At 49.5% G+C, this 20046-nt stretch overlaps 1 protein-coding gene across 1 annotated transcript in view; it reads left to right on the top strand.

Annotated features, from left to right (window-relative positions):
- The first annotated feature begins 1372 nt into the window (after window positions 1-1372).
- ASAP1 (ArfGAP with SH3 domain, ankyrin repeat and PH domain 1) overlaps window positions 1373-20046 on the top strand; it is a 273045-nt gene continuing 254371 nt past the window's right edge. The window contains exons 1-2 of the mRNA XM_059995202.1: window positions 1373-1416; window positions 1802-1928. Coding sequence (XP_059851185.1) covers window positions 1803-1928 — 126 coding nt within the window. The 5' untranslated portion in view covers window positions 1373-1416; window position 1802. The remainder of the gene's footprint in view (window positions 1417-1801; window positions 1929-20046) is intronic.

Genomic DNA, 20046 nt, shown 5'->3' with positions numbered 1-20046 from the left:
TCTTTTCTGCTCAAGATGTCACCTTGTCAGAGAGGCCTTCTCTGAACGCTCCTTATACCATAGCACCTGCATCACTTTGTTACTCTATATGTGCTCCACTTTATACTACACAAGTATTGCTTGTCTGTTTCCCTACTAGAAGGTAAGGTCAGGAGAGCAGCTCATTGTCATTGAGGAATCTCCAGGGCACATAGTAGGGCCTTAGTAAATAGTTATTGACGGTGAGCGGTGAGCGAGGAGACCATTCGACAGTCCCCCCCAGGCCCAATGCTAAGACAGGTCCACAAGGTCCCACCCTGCCTTGAGGCACCCCGTTGTAGTTTGCAGAAGGTTGTCAGACAACAAGACAACCGTAAAAGATGGCAGGAACTCAAGCCCAGGGGAGGCCCCCGGGGCCAGCCTTCTGCCGGGGGAGCGGCAGGGGGGGGGGGCATTTGGGAGCTGAGTTTACCAGGCGGCTCCCATTGGCTCCAATTACAGGAGCCAATCCTGAGGCGCTTCCTAAGGGCCTAGCTTTTTTTTTCAAAACCAATTTCATCCACAATCAATGGTGAGAAATTAAATGGATTCTTTGGATTACGTAGATTGAGCAAAATAGCCATCTGCCAGGGCCGAGGAATGAGCAATCTGTTGGTAATTTTTCTGCTGAAATTTGGCATCTGCTTGGCGTTGTACACCATTTGCACCTCGGGAAATACCTTTTTACACCCCTGACCCTCGTCTGGCCTTCAGATTAAAAAAAAAATGCAAATGAAAGATTAGAAAATTATAAAAAAGAAAGAACCCTTCATGTGTCTTCACTTAGCATTTTAGCGACTTAAGCAAACTGCACAAAACTAGCCTTCCAAAGGCGGTGAGCGCCCTGAAGGGGAGTGAGGGCCGGAGCCGCCGAGCCGGCAGCTGCAAGCCCGGGCGCCGGGCCGGCTCCTCGCTGCGGCCGCGCGGGCCGCCCCGTGCCCCTGTCGCCGGGCCCGCGGCTCTCGCAGCAGGAGGCGGCTCTCCGGGCCTCGCTTCCTGCACCCACACGGGGCTAAAAAAGAACGCGCACAACTTTTTTTGGTCCTCCTTCTTGCGAAACGCTCGCGTAACAAGCTCGCCGGAGTAACCGCTCCGGGGGCTGCCCGTGGACGCGGGCTTCCGCTGCCCCGCGCGGCCCCCGCCCGGGAGCGGGCGTCGGAACGGGGCCCGGGCGTCGGCGCGGGGGCGCCGGCCGGGGGCGGGGCCGGGGCCGGCGGGGCGGGGCGGGGCGGGGGCCGCGGCGGCGGCGGCGGAGGGGGGGGCCCGGTGGCGCGTGCGCAGAGCACTTCCTTGTTTGTCCCCGTGACTGTAGCGGGAGCGTCGTCCGCCTCCCGCCAGCCCGCCAGCGGGAGTGTGTGCTCAGTCAGTCGGTGTCCGCGCCGCCGCCTGTCAGATCGTGTGAGAAGGCAGCGCCTGCCGCCCCGACCTGCCCAGCCCGAGCCCCCGCGCAGCGCCGCGTCCCCTCCCCCGCCGCCGCCGGCATGAGCAGAGGGAGGCGGGTCCCCGAGAGTCCCCTGCCTCGCGCGCCGCTCAGAGTTTGAAGGGCCCCGCGCCGAGCGCCGCCGCCGCGGCCGCCGCCGCCGCGGCCGCCGCCGCCTGCTTCGGCCGCCAGCCCTTTCTCCTGCCGCCGCCGCTGCCGCCGGGATCTCGAGCCGCTCCAGGCCGGGCGGCGAGTGGCGGGTTGCGCGCGGGGCGTTCATGAGCCGCCGGCCGGCCCGCCGCCCCGGGAGCCTGCGCCGTGACTCACCCCTCGCCCCCGCTTGTGTCTCGCCCTCCCCGGCAGGATGCCGGACCAGATCTCCGTCTCCGAGTTTATCGCCGAGACCACCGAGGACTACAACTCGCCCACCACGTCCAGCTTCACCACGCGGCTGCACAACTGCAGGAACACCGTGACGCTGCTGGAGGAGGTAGGTCGGGGCCGGTGCCCTCCGCGCATCCCCCCCGCCCCCCCCAGCGCCCGGCCCCCAGCCGGGGACCCCGGCCCGCCCGCTGGGATGCCTCGCTGCCTCCCCTCGCGGCCGCCGCCTCGCAGTTGGATTGTTTCGATTTCCGAGCCGGGGAGGATGGGGATGTTGGGGCCTGGGGAGCCACACCCCCTCCGGGACCCCCTCCGCCCACCGCGCTCCCAGGTGATCGGGGGACTTCGGATGTGCAGCCCCCGCCCCATTTCCCCCGGAGCTGGAGGTGGGGAGAGAACTGAGCGGGCTCTGGACAGCCCGAGGCAGAAGAAGAGGCAAGTCCTCTCCCTCTCTTGCTCCCTTCCTGGGTGCCAAACAGGCTTCTAGGCGCTTTCCACATCCTTGTGACCCTCTCGTAACCCGCGAAGTAGGTGGTGTCAGGCCACCGAGGGCAGAGGGAGGCGAAGCCCTGTGGCCAAGGTCACTAGTAGGGGACTGGGCGATGGTCAGTGAATGCAGCTCTCCAAGGCCCGGCTTGGCCAGGCAGGCTTCGCTGCATAGGCGAGGGCCGGTGGAAAAATCCCAAAGGAGTGAGAGGGGGCTCAGGCCGGGACTGCCTCCACCCCAGGATTCCTCCCTTCTAGTCCTAAAGCCCTGGTTGGAAAGAGATATCTGTGCAGACTGGTCCTCACCCTCCTCCCCTGGCTGGATGGTTTGGTAGGGTTTGAGGCTGCTGCGCCAGCAGGATCTGCCCACAGGGAACTCCTAAGCTGTGAATGCAGACCCGAGGCTGATGCTGCCTGGAAGAGCTGGCTAGACAGGAAGAAGGGAGGCCTGAGACTGCAGAAAGAACAGCTTCTCTTATCTGGGTCCACCGGGGAAAGGTTGTGGGTGCCCAGGGCAGAGCCAAGGGTGTAGCAGTTTCCTTTAAAATTTTAAGTGAATTAGTGATCAGGCAGAGTGGGTAGGTAAGGAGGAACCCACAAGCCCAGGAGCAGCAGAAGCCTCCGAACCTACATAAAAATAGGCATTTGTCCTGGAACTCTGCCCCATCTGTAAGTGCTGTAAAGCACCACTACCCTTCAAAGAAGCCAAACCTATTTCAACTGAAAAAGACAGCATTGGGGGAAGTTAGGAAGGCAGATCGTTTTCCCTGCCTAGATTATTATTGTGTGGTTGGTTTACTTGAGGTTTGGGAAGCTCTTTCTGATTTAAGCTCACCATGGCTCCCCCTCTGTAACATTAAGAAGCTTGGGCTTCTGTGGGCAAACTGCTCTTGATGCAGGCTTTGATACTCGCTCTGGGTCAGGTTATAAGCAGAACTGGTGTTCAGAAGCCAAGGGGCCCTAAATTTTAGGAGGGGAGACGTTCCTGCTAGTGCTGGGTCCTGTTTTGCTGGCCTGATGTTGCATATTAGTCTGAATGTTTTATGCCAGTTGAGGTTGCTTCTGGAGTCTCTCTGAAGTTAATGTTGAGTTATTGAACTGAATTTTGAAATTCAGCTGGAGAAATACCATCTAACTAGATGTGTTGGAAAGCCAGAGGTAAATGGCTCTCTTCTTTGTTTTGGTTTTGTTTTTGTCAACTGCCTGTCTGTCGCACCAGCCTGATGTTTGGTGTCTGGGATTAAACGGACTTGCCAGGCATTCAACCCTATGACAAGTCTGTCCTTCACTTGATTGTGATAAATTGAAACATGCTGATATGGGAGCATTTTTCATCCTTCTTCTGTACTAGTTGTATGCTTCTAAGGGCTGTGACATCGGTTAGACTGAGCGGTTATTTTCCTTCTAGAGAAGTTCTTCAGTGCCTGCTAATAGAGCTGTCAATTATTTTAACTTTGCCTTTCTGCACATTCAGATAGTGTCACTGTATTCTGTTTGTGTGGGGTGTGATAAGGGTAAGTATATAGTTGGTGATGCTGTTTGTAGGGGTATGTGCCCACGTTTTGCGGCCACACCAGAGGATAGGGTTAATGTTTTAAAGTTACATGCAGCTGCTCTTGATCTTCGTTTGAGGTTACTAAATTTAACAGCAAATACAGCAGATACATTTTTTTTTTGGCGAGGAATATTGTTTTGCAAGGTTAGATAGAAAAACAGACCTGGTGATGATACAAACGTGGTCACCTATGAACTTGAGAAGGACTTGGAACCAGGCTGGAAATTCAGAAGTGTCATGTTGGAGTACGGTTGATATGTTCTCAATGAATGTTTCATAGAGAGTGGCACAATAATTTTGTAACTGTTTTTCTGAACTCAAGTGCAGTCCTGGTCAAGAAGTCATTGTCTCCAGTCTGCATCTTTTAACTGTTGAATTGTATTCCATGACGTTGGACTCGTGAATGATTACCTTTAGCATAAATGTGAAATATGCCCTTTAGTTTCTTAATTGATAATCACCACAGTTGAATTTTTAATCCCCCCCACCCACCCAAGCTTACCTATGTGGAAGAGGTACATTAGTATAAATGTCTTGAGTGGATCACAATTCAGTTCTTAAAAATTATGGGGCTTAGGACTTCCCTGGTGGAGCAGTGGTTAAGAATCCACCTGCCAGTGCAGGGGACACAGGTTTGAGCCCTGGTCCGGGAAGATATCACATGCCGCGGAGCAACTAAGCCCGTGAGCCACAACTACTGAGCCTGAGCTCTAGAGTCCACGAGCCACAACTACTGAGCCTCAGCTACTGAAGTCTGCGCACCTAGAGCTCGTTGCTTCACAAGAAAAGCCACTGCAATGAGAAGCCCGCGCACCGCAACAAAGAGTAGACCCTGCTCGCTGCAACCAGAGAAAAGCCCGCACGCAGCAATGAAATCCCAATGCAGCCAAAAAATAAATAAATTAATCAAAAAAAAATTATGGGGCTTAAGGTTGTTATCCTCAAAATATAAGGAAAAATTTTGGGCCAGACCGCGAAATCTTGTTGGCCTAGGCTTCATGAGTGAGATATATGGAAACTTTAAGAGCGCTGTTTGTGTTATCTTGTGGTTATTCTTAGGAATAGAACTTTTGGGTAGTTTTTTGGTGATGTGGAAACTCAGGAACAGGAATTAATTTGGGGCAGCTTAGAATTTTTTTTTAAATCTTTTTCTAGTTCTGCTAATTGTCTTCCTATTTATCTATGAAATTTTTTGCTCTTTGGATTCCTAAGTCTCACCTAAAAGATTGTATTCGATCTCCTAGCTTGGAACCCCAAATTAGCCCACACTCTCCCTTTTGCTGCGTCCTGTCGGCAAAGAGTTCTGTGCTTTGCAGATGTTGGCGCGTTTACTTTCATCTCTCTGTGATGTGCACTCAAGGAGCTGGGTCAGAAGTATGTGGTAAAAAAGGAAAAGAGTTTACTTCTGGGCTTCACCTTTGGGGGCAAAGGGTCCCACATGACTCTGGAAGTCATGGCGTGGCTGGCAAACAATGAGTGGCTGCTTTTGAGAGGCAAGAGCAGACGGGCTGCCAAGGTTTCATGCTGGTGTGTGAGTGTTTTCCAAGCAAAAAGCCAGTGTTTTGCTTATTCAGCAACCAGAGCACACTGATGTGTGCCATTTGACTTGTGACCGTTTGGAAATTATGAGTAAATGACTAGGAGAAGGCAGAGCTTTCCCAAGAAGGTAGCAAGCAGGCACATTCCAGGACCACTGTCCGGGGAGAGAGTAGGATAGACTCTCCATCTAAAGGCTTAGATCGGTCCATACTTAGTGCTTGGTGATGGGGAGAGTCCAGTGTGATACACGAAGGTCGGCTTGGTTATTTAGTATTGGCCCAGCACTTTTACCTTGGGTGACGGTGAAGGAGGCATGTTCTGCCCATTTATTGAGCAGCTGCTCTCTACCAGGCGCACTGAAGACACACGGCACGCGTGATCACACTTAACCCTCATACAGGCTTTATGAAGGAGGGACAGTTGTTACCTCCATTTTACAGAGAAGAAAACTGAGATGAAGTGATTTGTCTCCAAGGTCAAATGGCTTGTAAGTAAATGAAATCCTAAACAGTTAAGACAAAAAGTAGATGTTCTAAATGTCTACAAAGACATATTCCAGGGGTTTTGTAGGGAACATAGGAGGCTTCACTTTTTTTTTTTTTAATAAATGTATATATTAGGCTGTGTTGGGTCTTCGTTGCTGCGCACGGGCTTTCTCTAGTTGTGGCTCGCGGGCTCTAGAGCGCAGGCTCAGTAGTTGTGGCGCATGGGCTTAGCTGCTCCGCGGCATGTGGGATCTTCCCGGACCAGGGCTTGAACCCGTGTCTCCTGCATTGGCAGGTGGATTCTTAACCACTGCGCCACCAGGGAAGCCCCAAGGAGGCTTCACTTTTATTGTCCCTTCTCATTTTGATCTCATGAAACAGAGGTACCTAAGTTCCTAGGTGGCTTGGTTTTTCTTCATGTTCACGTTCCAGGGAGTTCTTCAAGGTAATACTTAAATGCACTAATTTTTCTCTGCTGTGCTTTCACAGATTTGCGTGTGGTTTTTCAGATTCAAATGTGGGAACTTACTTGGCATCATCCAGGAACAGCATTCACTCAGCATATTTTGGGGGAGCGCTTGCTGTGTACAGCCTAGTGGAGGTATGGGGGGCGGTGCTACCTGGATTAGGTTATGGAGAATCTGATGGTCTTGGAGAGAGAGCTCAGTTGGGCCATCACTCTTAACAAGGTAGAATGGGGCAGCTCGTAGGTGGGGGAAAATAACATAGGGCATTATCCTGTGACACAAGCTGAATCACTCGTCCAGTCAGTATACAAATTGTCCATACACGTGGCCTGAAGTGTGCTGGACCCTGGGCATGCTAAGATGAACAGCCCTGCCCTCAACAGTCTAAAAGTTTTGTTAAGGGGGTTTTCAGTCAAGTGTGGGTCTTGCATCAGAGGCTGGCTTGTGTTAGCATGGGCAGATGAGGTGTTCAGTCCTTTCTGAAGGCATAGAAATGTTTGGCTAAATGAAGAAATTAATGAAAGTGTGGAATGGAGGTTCCTTATCAAGGCCTGTTCCAGAATAACAGTAGTTACCAGCTGTTAGTGCTCTTACTGTGTGCCAGCCCTGTACACTATTATTTCATGCTGACGTTTACCCTACTATGATCATTGACCTCATCTTATGATAGTTAAGTCTTTTGCCCAACATCACACAAACGGTAAGTAGTGGATTTGGGAATTAATCCTATATCTATAGTGTTTCCATGCATGCCAGTCAGACTTCATCTGTATGTGTTTCCTCCCACCCATGTAAGTTTTCATTTTTATCCATGTTCTTTGGGGCATCTTCTTCCATGCTGATGACTAGAGGTCATCAATCTTAGATAAATGCTTTTAAGTCCTCAAGTGTTGTTCTAGGGAATCTCACATGTAGGACCTGTATGGCCAGGGCTTGGAGTCTGACCTTGTTCATCAGCTCCCAGTGTTCTAGAATGCAATTGCATTGCTTCTCTTAAATCTTAAAAGCTGGCAAACTTAATAGGAAGTGCTCCTTTATATAGTGGCTGCTAAACTTGGTTGCAGTCTTAAAAAAAACAAGTCTCAGGAAGGGTTTAGATAAAATCAAAGTTGGTCCTTTGCATTGCTTAAGTTTAAGAATATGTGCTTACTTTGTCCCTGAACTCTTGAAGATAAAACAACAAAAGGTGAACAGGTCTTCCCCGATGCCAATGTCCCATGCAAAATTCTGGGCTCTGTGGCTCAACCCTCAGTCCCGAGGTACTTAGGGTGAGTTTTCTCTGGACATAACCAGCAAAGGCCAGTGAGTGAAGGATACATTTGCCTATAGAAGCAAGGAGAGAAGGACACTTCCTTTATGTACCAGAACTCATCCTCTTTCTAAAATGAGGCTCAAACCTGTTAGCCGGCTAGTCCAAGCTAATGCTGTTTGCCTTTTATATACATCTTTAGGGTTTAAAAACCATTGTCCACTTCTACCATCTAATAAAATCCCTGTCTGATAGCATTCTTATTCTTTTACATATGAATAAACCAAGGCTCAGAGAGGTAAAGTAGTGAATGCTCTGAGTGCAGGATCTCTGGATCTGAAAGCCTTTCTGTTTCATCTCTAGTTCACTCTTTTGTGCTTCCTCTCTGCTAGTTTTCGTTTGTTTGTTTGTTTTTTGTCTTGCAGATGTCTACTGATTATTTTTCTTATCTCCACTTGATTTCTAGTGCCAGAGACAGAGAGAGAGAGACAAAGATAGGTTGGGGTAGAGAAGAAGAAGAAGGGAAAGTTGTTTTTCTCTCTTAAGAGACCTCTTGTAGGACCTCTCTTGAAATCTCTGTCTTTTGTAGTCAGAGACAGCACTGCCAGCGGTCCTCCCTGGGCTCGGCAGAAGTGGAAAAGGCCCTGTGGCTTCCAGCTCCACCCTGGCATACTTGGTCTGGGACTGTTGACTAACCTGTCTTTGCCTGTGAGCTGCCTGCACCCTGGCTGAAGAACCGTGACTCTGGGTTGGAGTGCTGCAGGGTTCTCCGGCTGGCTGCCTTCGGGCTTCCTGCCCATCACAGCCCTGCCTTTGGGCTGGGTGCTGGGAACTCTGGACATCAGAGCTGAAGGGGCCTCGGAGAAAATGTAGTCTGGTGCTTGCCAGCCTAGGAGCCTGGTCTCTGAGGGGTCCACGGAAGTTGCCATGTGGGTCCAGCAGCCACTGGCAGTAGCCCAGGAAAATTAATAGACACCTCTCATAGTGTGGGTCAGCATATTTCTCATGCCAGTTGTCTTGGATTTTGGCTGAAATACATCCGCTTGGTGGTGGAGCACTGATTATCTCCTGCTGGTCAGATACTTGGATTGCCAGTTATAGATTCCTAACATTGGGAAGCAAAATGTTCTCTCATTCTTGTTTTTGGTTTTGCTAGAAGCAGCTTCGAGTTTTGTATTCCAGTGGGAGAAAGCTTATGAAGGAAAAGGACCCGCACAGATCGAGTTTAGTAACGTTGCTTTCAGAGGTGGAAACGGAGACCTAAAGATGTCAAGGAAATTAGGCAGGGATTTGAATTCCAGTCTCCTGACTCCTAGCCCAGGCTCTTTGCACTCTGCTCTCCCAAAGGGCTATGGAGGCTGGTTGTACACGGGGCGGGGTGGGGGTGGGGGGATGGGCGGGACCCTGTGGCTCTTGCGATGATGCCTTTTCCAGTGTCGTTCCCTAGAACTTGCTTCCAGGTAGAAGGAGTGGAGAATGAACCTGAACTTGGGAACCTGATCTTGCCAGCCGCTCTGCTGGTAAGTCCTGCTCTCACATGACCTGCTGTGCGAAGCCACAGCAGCCGTCCCTGATGTGGGGCTGGGAGGCTTTCATTAGAAGCGTTTGTGGTGTTGGATGTTCAGACGTTACCCAGACCTTTGTCTTTACGTCTGGGAGTCAAGGGAGCCTCAGAGAGGTGGTTTCCATTTATGTAACCTAGTCATTTGGGGACTAAAGGCAGACCTTGGCCTCAGCCATTCCCACATGTATTATTTAAACGCGAGTAAGTGATGGGAGCCGGATGGGGATCACTTTGCAGCTAAGCCTCCGTTTCCTCATTCGATGAATAAATGGCATTGTTTTGAGTATTAAAGGAGATAATGCAAGTGCGGCACTCATCAGGTGACTGCATTACTGGTAAAATATGGCCCTATGAATGCCAAGGCCTGACCTGTCTCATTAGTCAGGCTTCCTCCCGTGGCGCGGGGAGGAAGGAGGTGAAAGGCATTCCTTGATGGGGAGCCGGGCAGAGCTCTTTCCACTGTGGACCAGCGGCGACATTTGGGTCGAGGAAGACAAAGTTCCCTTGCCGAGGTTAATTGCAGCCCTGTTATCTTCTAGTGTGTGTCAGGCAAGTCACTGAACCTTTGGGTGTCTTAGTGCCCTCATGGGGATAGTACCTGCCTCTTAGTGAGTCAGTGTACGTGAAGTGCATGGAGCCGTGCCCGGCATGGTTGGTGCTCTCTAAATGATTGTTCTTACCGTCACTCTTGTTGCTGTTTATTATTAATTGGGTTGGACCCTTGAATGTGTGACCGAGAGGACGACACTCGGTAGAGTCATTTTGGACGGATGCGTGATGAGGTCAGTGACAGAGCCAGCTCTGTGCCTGGGAGGAGCTGGAGGGTGGAGGCGCAGATGGGACTAGAGGGAGGACTAGGGCAGCACTAAACACATTGACCACTGCGGGGGTCACGGTCAAAGCCAACTTGATCTGAAATAGACTGTCAACTCTGTTTTACTCTATACTCAGCCCTTGGCGGTACTGCTGTGAAGTAAGGGAAGCAGTGGGCAGAGCTGCCCCCTCGGACCCAAGCCAGTCTGATGGGCTCTGCCGGCACAGCCTTGCTGTCCGTGCTTCCTGGTGTCACTGCTGATTCTTTGTTTCCTTCCCCCTGACCTCCTTCTGCCGTATCCCCTCCATTGGTGCGTCAAAGCTGGGGCAGTGCTGCCCCTTTTGGTTTTTGCTGGGGCTTTGGGGTAATGAGCCGCGTTCTCTGTTACATAATAAATGCAGGTATTTGGTTGTGGTCATTTGTGGGGAGGTGCTGGGGGAAGCATTTATGTGTTGGCCCTGACTGGGACGGAGCGTGGCAGCTTGGTTGTTTGCTTTACTGATTACAGCTTGAAGCACCGAGACCACAAGGAATTCTATTTTGGTTTGGAGGCAGGCGCCTTCACGGAAAAGGATCTACCCTTGAATTTGCATTTCTGTGTGCCTCATAACTTCTTTTTATTATTATTATTATTTTTTTTAATTTTTGGCTGCATTGGGTCTTCATTGCTGTGCACAGGCTTTCTCTAGTTGCGGCGAGTGGGGACTACTCTTCGTTGCGGTGTGTGGGCTTCTCATTGCAGTGGCTTCTCTAGTTGCGGAGCACTAGGGTCTAGGCGCGTGGGCTTCAGTAGTTGTGGTGCACGCGCTTAGTTGCTCCACGGCGTGTGGGATCTTCCCAGGCCAGGGCTCGAACCCGTGTCCCCTGTATTGGCAGGCGGATTCCTAACCACTGTGCCACCAGGGAAGCCCTATAACTTCTTTTCAGTGTCAGTAAGATGAATTTTCGTTAGTGGGGCAGGAGTTAGGTCAGACCTGGAGGCCCTTGACCCCGCTTGGTCTTAACAGAGTCTAGGAGTTCACAGTAGGTTCTTCCTACCCAGAGCCCCTTCTGAGCAGCCCTGTATCATGGTGCTGTTTGTGGTCACTTACGTAAGAACTGAATTTTCACGCCAAGGCTATGGTATAATTTTCCCAAAAGAACTGGAATATGTGTGCCTTTGGTAAGACAGCACCCAATTTAGCCACCCAGAAGCTAGGAAAACAAAATCAGAGCCTCTTGCCCCAGGGAGGTAGAGCCCCAAAGATGATTGCATTGCACGTAGCAACTATTACAGAAAGCAGAGTCCATCCAGACCATCCCTTTCCCTGCCAGATGTGATTTGGATGGAGAAAAAGATAAGTTCTTCCAAGCTCTTTCTGTTATTAATAGAGCCTGGATACCTTGTATTTCTGTAGCATTGTGCTCAGGGGCTAGGGCAAGCACGGCCGTGTCCCCAGTGCCCTGTATTATTATGGGATACACTTGACAGAGCTGGAAAAGGCCTTAGAGACCGTCTCCTGCTTTCTGTGGACGAGGAAGCTGAGACCCAGAAAGCCCAAGTGTGTTAGGCTCTTTTGTTGGAAGTAACAGACTCTGCCTCCCCCCAAGAAAACAAAATACAGCTAGTTCAGGCAAAATGAGGGTTTATTATAAGGGCTCCCGGGGGGGTATTTTATGGAACGTGGGGAGCAAGAATGGTAGGAAGTGAGGGTATTCTCTTGAGCAGATGGTAGAGATTGGCAGCCCTGGCTCTAGTGCCCCCCACCAGCTTAGTCTGTGTGCCTGGCTGGGACACCTGGGACGGGGGGTCGGGTCAGCCAGCTGGGGTCAGGAGACCACTGCTAGTGCAGTCAGCTTTGGTGGGTTGGTGGGGCTATCGGATGGGAGGGAGTCCCTCTTCAGCAGGGACTGGGCGTGATGGTGGTCCTCAGAGACAGCTAAGGGAGTAGGGAAGCACCCCCTCTACCCCGGATCACAAGGGCGATGGGACGAGGATCTGGTCTTCTGGTCCCGCCGTCAGCATCCTTCAGTGGAGTGAGAGCCACATGGAGATGACAGGGTTGTCAGGGTTGTCCCTCGCAGGGTTGTCAGGAGGACCAGCCGCAGCCCTGTGCCTCGCCCCAGCGGCCCTGGGGGTGTCAGCTTCTCTGCCCTTCCCTCTGCAAGTCTCGCCTCCCTGTGACCCCCCTGCTCTGTACTCATTTGGGACATTTGAAGGGCTGCGGTCAGGGCACCACGCTGCCTAACTGTAGCTTTCCTGATGTGGTCAAGAAAGACCAACATTCCACACAGGGTGAGGGTGGAGGAGAAACACCCCACTGCCGTTTAAACCATGGTGATGACATGGTGCTCAGAAGTAATCTCCCATTGATACCCAGGGCGGATGGAAGATTCGGCAGGGCAGCTGGGCTCTGCTGGGGAAATGTGCTGCTTTGATTGGCTGTCTCCCAGTGTCGAGTAACAGAAGCTGCTTAAACGTCTGACGAGGGCCCGCGGCTTTCTTTCCATTTAAGTGACTTCACTGACCAGTTACACACAAAATAAAACTTGAGCGTCTTTGCTGTTTTCAAATGTGGGGAGTCTTCTTTCATGTTTCATTAATCATCTTTTAAAATGTAGCCCATTTCCTTTTCCTTGTCATGTTTATTCACATTAATAACACTTACATAAAATTAGATACTCCTTATTTCCACGAAGTGCAAATCAAAATAAGCATTCACTGCTGGCCTAGCAGCTGCTGCTGCTTTAATAGGAGTAATATTTTTCATAGCAATGCAAGTGAATGCACCGCCTCCCAGTAAATAAAATGGTGCCAAGTCAAAGAACGTGGTCACTGTCCCAAGGCTTCTGCATTTTGAGTAAAAGAGTTTGAACAAATTCTGAATCCGCCAGCGCTACAATTAAGCACCTTCTCTACGCTGGGCACTGTGCTGGATGCCTTACACACATCATGCCACTTAATTCAGTCCTTCCAGCAGCTCTGTGGGGTGGGCACTGTTGCCCATTTTACAGATGACAGGCTCGGCTTAGAAAGGATTCAGACCAGTCCATGCTCTTTCTACCTCAGACTCGTCCTAAAGAAAAAATGCTTTATATTGTGAATGGAATGTTAATGAAGTAGAACAATCAGGAAATAGGCTTCAGCTGAAGCATGAGATATTTCAGTTAGAGTTGAATAAGAACTTCCTGACAAGATATTAAATACCACTGGGTGGTCATGGAAATCACATTTTTTCCCCTCCAGTTGGCTAATTAACTAAATTATATACTTATTCATGGTCATACATGTATTCACTTTTAGTAGATTGTAAGTACCTTGAGGCCAGGGATACTCTCTCCCCCCGCCCCCTTTTCTTTTACCTACTGTCACTCAGAAATATGACTAAAATAGTGAAGGGTAGAGTGAAATTGCATTTGATTTATAGTTGTTGAGGGTAGGTCTGGTAAAAGTTTTCCAAATGCTGCTGTCTGCCTCTCTGGACTTCAGTTATATGCCTACCAATTACATAGAGCAGAAAAAACCCTCGATTGCTAAATTTCCTGGAGGTCTTGCCACATTCACGGCAGACCTGGATCCCAGCTGAATTTTTGGTCTGGGATTTTTGGTGTCTGCAACCTGCAGTCTTTCAGTGGGCTAGCAATTTCGGGAACAGTGACAGCTCTCACTTTTTGAGTCCCAGCTCTGTCCTGAGTACAGAAATAACTGTCTGTGTTATTTTTAACCCTCGCGTCACCCAGCTAATAAATAATGGAGCCGGGAATCACACCCAGGTCTGTGGGGCTCTGCAGCCAAACCCTTCCCACATCCAACCAGCCTGACGTTGCTGTGATTTAGCTGCAAAGTGCAAGGGAAAGGAAGAGAGCCAGGTTAGTGTTTACTTTCTTAGTGGAAACAAACACACAAACAAGACCTGCATATTCCAGTGGAAGAGAAAGCATTTTCCCCTCTGGATTTGTTTCCTTAATGTTGAATGGGAGGCGTTTAAATTTGGATAATTTATATGCATTGTCTGGGACAGCCAGTTTGTGATATGGTATCAGAGGGATTACCAAGAGAACTGGTATTTTCAAAAAGAGTTCATCTCTCTGATTTTCCTTTACAAATGGTAAGCAGTTGTGCTCTGGGTTTACTCTCCAACTTTTCTGTACTCTGTTACAACTGCTTACGAATACGTAGTGTCTCATTTCATCCACGACACTTTTTAAGGCAACAAAGCTACCGTTTCCTCATTTGACAGATGAGGAAACGGAGGCTCAGAAAGTTGAAATGACTTGTCAGAGGTCACAGGACTGAAGAAGTAGCGTGCTGAAGCTCCAGGACAGTTCTGCCATCCAGTCTCGTGTGTTGTGTCCCCCCCCACTGCCCTGTGGAAAGCTCACCATCTGAAAGAGGTGGATCTATGGGATGTTTTGTCAGGCGATTTTTAACTTAAAGAATACCTTCTGACTTAAAAAAAAGAACATGGATTTTATTATTGGACTATTTTATAATGCTTTGCATTCTTGAATTCCCCCCCACACACACACAAATAGCTTTTGTAGGCTCTTTTTTCCTTAGTAGCTCAGTTACTTTGGGCATGTTTCTGTTTTAGTTTGTTGGTTGGTTTGTGACTTTCACACATGCAGAAGTAGAGAAACCAGCAGGAACTTCCACCTACCAGCTTCGACAGTGATCTGCTTTGGCCACTCTTGTTTTTATCCCTACTGCCCCACCTTGATTTTTGAAGCAATTCCAGAAATCCTTTCATTTCATCCATACATATTTTAGTGTGTATCTCTGAAAGATATAGACTTGAAAAACAACAGCCACGCTGAACCACAATAAATATAATGATCACATCAAAAAATGAACATTTTCTCAATATAACATTAAATATTCAGTCAGTGTTCAAATTTCCCCAGCTATCTTTTTTTTTTTTAATAATTTGTTCAAACCAGGATCCAAATGCAATCCATAGGTTCAACTTGACATGTATGTAAAATGTCTTTAATCTGTGGGTACCCCCTCTTTTGTTTTCTTTGTAATTTATTTGTGGACGAAAAGAGTTGTTTGTCCCATAGAGTTTCCCATAGTCTGGATAGCGTTGCTTGTGTCTCTGGTGTCATTTAACAGGTGCTACAGTCTTCTTTTTTTTTTTTAATTTTTATTGGGGTATAGTTGCTTTATAGTGTTGTGTTAGGCTACAATCTATTCTTTTTTAAAAAAAATTTATTTTATATTTATTTTTGGCTGCCTTGGGTCTTTGTTGCTGCGTGCAGGCTTCCTCTAGTTGCAGCGAGCGGGGTCTCCTCTTCCTTGCGGTGCGTGGGCTTCTCGTTGCAGTGGCTTCTCTTGTTGCGGAGCACGGGCTCTAGGTGTGTGGGCTTCGGTAGTTGTGGCTCGCAGGCTCTAGAGCACAGGCTCAGTAATTGTAGCACACGGGCTTAGTTGCTCCACAGCATGTGGGATCTTCCCAGGCCAGGGCTCGAACCCATGTCGCCTGCATTGGCAGGTGGATTCTTAACCACTGTGCCACCAGGGAAACCCTGCAATCTACTCTTTTTTTTAAAAAAAAGTTTTATTGAAGTATAGTTGATTTACAATGTTGTGATCCTGAACCACTTTCAAAGTCTCTATTTCAAGCATCCCATTCTCTGGGTGCCTCGCCAGTACCTACTGGTCCATCTCACATCCACTAATTTGCAGACCCTACCAGGTCTTTGACCACGTCAGGGCCTCCAGTCCACCGATGCTGCTCTGCGACCCATCCACTGCTCTTCGCCCCCTCATAGCTTCATTCCCCTTTTTACCCCGTGACTGGTCAGGTGTGCAGTCTCCCTGCCATACACTCTCATCCCTCTTGTCCCTCTCCTTGTATTGTATCCACCTTCCAAAGCCACAACACTGACCGGAAACACCTTTGCCTCTACTTTGAGACTACACCCGAGTAGTTGAATGTGGCTGGAGAACAACAGCCGGATTTGCCAACCTGTCACATCTTAAATTTATGAACCTCAGGTGGGTCCTAGCACCGCAGGGAAAATCTACTCTTTGTCTTATTTATGTGGTTCTTCCACGCTTCAGGAGGACTATTTCCTACCTCTTCTCTCTATTCGAACCTCCATTACTCTCCCCTTTTCACTGTCAGCGGATGGCATTGTTCTCATTTCATTGAGCAGACAGAAGCGATCAGAAGAGCACTTCCTTATGCTCCAGCCGCTGAATCTACCCCCTGACCTGCGTCTGAATCCATATACATGGCTTTTTCTCCCATGACAGTGGCTGAGCCATCCTCATCCTGTCCGCAGTCCCTTTATCTTGAGCCCTGGATCTCAGCCCCTTTCCTTCACCTACTCAAGAGCCTTCCTCCTGCAGTGATCCTTCCCTCTCTCTTGCATCATCAGCCCTTCCCTTTCCACTGCATCGTTCCCATGAACATATAAACATACCATAGTACCTTTAATCGCTCCTCTCTCTGCTCCCTTTCATAGCAGAACTCCTTAAAAGAGTTGTCTCTGTTCACTCCCTCCAATTCCTCATTTTCCATTCTCTTGAGTCTACCTCAGCCGACTTTCATCGTTATTATTGCACTGAAACTGCTCTTGCCAGTGCAATGGCAATGATGGTTCCTGTCCTGCAATCTATTCTTAACATACTTTTGTTCCCAATAATTTTTTCATATTGAGCATAAAAGGAATGTATTCCCTTTGTAGAAAACTAGTAGGAAGAGCATAAAAAAGAAAACTGAAAAGTTATCCATAATCCCGGCAGCTAGGGATAACCACTCCTGTCTCTTCAGGCTTTCCTTTCAGATTCATCCACATCCCGCTTACCTTCATTTAAAGCGTTGTGAGCATTTCCCCATATCATTAAAAAGTCTTCAGTAACATTTTATAAGGCACGTCATTATGTTAATGGCATTTCCCTCCTTCCCTTAAGTTACCCCTGACTGAGGAGTTTGTGTTTTTACATAGTCAGGCTCAGCAGAAACAGAGCAGTGAATGTGTGAATGCATCTGTCATTATCCGCCCTAGTGTTGCTAGATTCCTAGGAGGGGAATTATTGGGTCGAAAGCCAGGTGTATTCATAAATTTCTGAAATGGTTGTCATATAGCCAGATTCCCCCAGAAGGATGGCTCGTGTGACATTACCTGCCCCCCAAGCCCTGGGCAGCCTGTGAACGAGCTTTTTGCCCACACAGGGACAGCACCGAGTGAGACCTTGACTTTTAAGTTTCTCCAGAGGGAAAGCTTGGACTTCGGGTGTGCTGTTGCCCTCTCCCGTGTGTTGGTGCACCAGAAGTTACTGTGAGTGTGGAGGGGAAGAGGAGCTAGCGTGGGTGTTCTTGCACTGTTTGCGGAGCGGAGTGGATGGAGGGCCGAGAGCCCATGCCATCTCGGTGTCACGGGGAAGTGGGCAGCTCCACCCTGTCAGCCCTCCAGTCCTTAGTGGTGACTTCTTTGCCTTCCCTGCCCAAATCCCCGCTCACCGTGGAAATAAGTTTGTGAGGGCCTGAGCCTCGTGGCTTCAGGAATACAGAAATCGCATTCGCTAAGGAAAGGGGGGACGTGTAGGAAACAGACATGGAGTCCGTTGGACTCCTTGCCAGGGTGTCACCCGGCCTGGGTAGCTCCTCTCCTTTCTCCTCTGCTGCCTGGATGGTTTCCCGTCCCCTGTTAGCTCCACAGGCCATCTCTCCAGCTGGGAAACTCCTTTGGATCAGTGAGTATCTCTTGTAGACCCAAGTACTGCCACATCCTTGACACGTGGCTGTGAATTAGCTAGTGGGACTGTTTCCAACCTACCACTTGGCTGAGAAGTGGCTGCCGGGGGTGTGTGTCTTGGAGCGAGGGGCTCCTCTAGAAGTTGGGTGGGCCTGATGGGGCACCGGGGCCAGGGCCTTGGGAGTAACCTGAGGGGAGGAAGGTGCCAAGAGCACCTTGTCCTGTCTGAGAGTTGGCACATAATGTTTTTTAAGAAGCCAAGTTGTATTTCAGATGTCCTTGAGTTGTGTCTGGCCTGGTGAGCCCCATCACTTTGTCATGTGAATTGTTACATGATGGGCTCATAAGGTTTTCCAGGGTTAACCTGGAAACCCCACCACTAGTGTTTTCGTGGGCTGGTGTTTTCCCAGCTCTGAAGGTTTCAGAGAGGCCCGTAAGTCTGAGTTGCCTCTGAATGTGTCGGGCCTCTCCTTCCCCAGGGAATCCAAGCAGTGGCTTTCTGGAGCATTTTTCCCATGGGATTTTATCAGTAGTTTAGCGTAGACTTCTTCAAGTCAGGGTTGACTCTCGGTACAACGTTCTGGGTTCCATGCTGAGTACTTTACCTGCGGCATCTTACAGAATCCTCAGAGCATCTGGAAAGTGAGCAGTATTCAGTTCATTTTACAGATGATAAGATTGAGCACAGAGAAATAGGGTGGCTTGACCAAGGTGTGCAGTCAGTGGGGGAAGCTGGAGGTTGTGTGTCTGAGGCCCACGGTCTTTTCATGGCTGGTGTCATCCTCCCCCGTAGCCTTCTTCATCCTTCCTGCCCCTTTAAGTCTTCTTGTTTCCTCTTAGGGTCCCAGGACATTCTCCTCCTTACCCCGCATCGTGATTGTCCTGGCTCAGGACTGATATCTTCCCTACCAGAGGCTGCTTTCAGCTGACTCTCCTGGAAGACAGTCTCAGCGCGGCTGTTCCCTTACAGGTGTTAAAGCCTGATGAGGCATCGCAGCGGCTTGCCTGTCCCACAGCTGTGTGTGCCTCCTGCAGTGCATGATGCCCTGACCCAGCAGAATGTGGGCTTTCAGGCGCCTTGCGGAGGCGATTGGGAGGTAGTTGAGGTGTTGAGCGTGGGGATCCGCTTACGCCTTACAGTGTAGCTTCCTGTCTCTCCCCCATATATCAGTCCAGTGAACCCTTAGGAAAAATGCCAAGTTCCCTGAGTCTCTTAGTTTGAATCCCTGGTTTCTCACTGCCCCCTTTTCTTTTGTTTGTTAATAAACTGTTACATAAACAAATGCTTTCCTCTTTCCCTTTTTGTTTCCAAGAATCTCCTAGAGCCTGTTAGTGAATCCTGGGTGCCTGAGCCCTGGTTACCTGGTATATGTCTGGTATTGGGCTGGGCAGTTAACATGTTGCATAATTTAATCTTGGCATCAACCTTAGGACGTGGATTCTCAGGTGTCCGTGTTGCAGCTTGTGGAAACAGAGACTCAGAGGGGTGCCGGGCTCTTGACATGTGTTTTATCATTTGATCCTCACAACAGATCTGTGATGTAGGTAATACCTGAATTTTCGGATGAGGAGCCTGGGGCTGGGCAGTGGGTAGTTTCCTGGCTCACGTTGTACTGCTGAAGGGAAAGAGCCACGGTTCAGGCTGAGATCTGTCTAGTCTCCAGGTCTCTGCTCTTAACCCGCTGTGCATTGCAGCTCTTACCCAAGATCCCACAACTGCGGCTTGGTCATGTCTCCTCCAACGCTGGACACTGGGCGCTTCCCGAGACTTCGTCTCGCAAGCGTGAGTAATGGGCAGGAGCTTGACCTTGTGACCCAGGATCATACATCCATTTGGGGTGGCCCTCCTGTTGCCCTGCGCCTACCCAGACACGCTGTGGGTGGTGGGTGTGCTTTACTCTGGAGCTGTGGGTTGGGAGTTCAGTGTTGAATTCGCTTCCTGCAATGACGCGTCGTGTCACTTGACTTAGTGACTTAGTTTGATCTGTTAGCACACCCAGAACCTTTTGGCCTCGCTCAGTCACACTAACTATTGGTTAGAGCAAAGCAAAACACAAACCCAGTCCGGAACAGCCCCCTCTAAAAAGAAAAAAAGAGATGCAAGCCTGGGATTGTACTAGTTAGCCTTCTGGAAATGTCTTCAGCATCCACTGCCATGCTTGGCAGTCTTTAGAAGCGTTCAGGAGCCATTATAGTTTTATAATAGCCACAACCTATTAAGCTCTCCTTTGGAGCCTAGTACTGTGCTAAGTTCTTCACAGACTTCTCATTCTTAAGACAGCTTTGCAAGAGTTTCTGCACTTCATAGGAGAGAAGAGGTGCACAGAGAAGATCAGTACATGCTCCAGTTTCACAGCTGGTTTATGGTAGAGCTAAGTTTCA

The sequence above is a fragment of the Delphinus delphis genome, chromosome 17 (genome assembly GCF_949987515.2).
Source record: "Delphinus delphis chromosome 17, mDelDel1.2, whole genome shotgun sequence".
NCBI lineage: Eukaryota > Metazoa > Chordata > Mammalia > Artiodactyla > Delphinidae > Delphinus > Delphinus delphis.
Note: the sequence above shows the minus strand (reverse complement) of the source record. Positions and strands in the feature narration are given on the sequence as shown.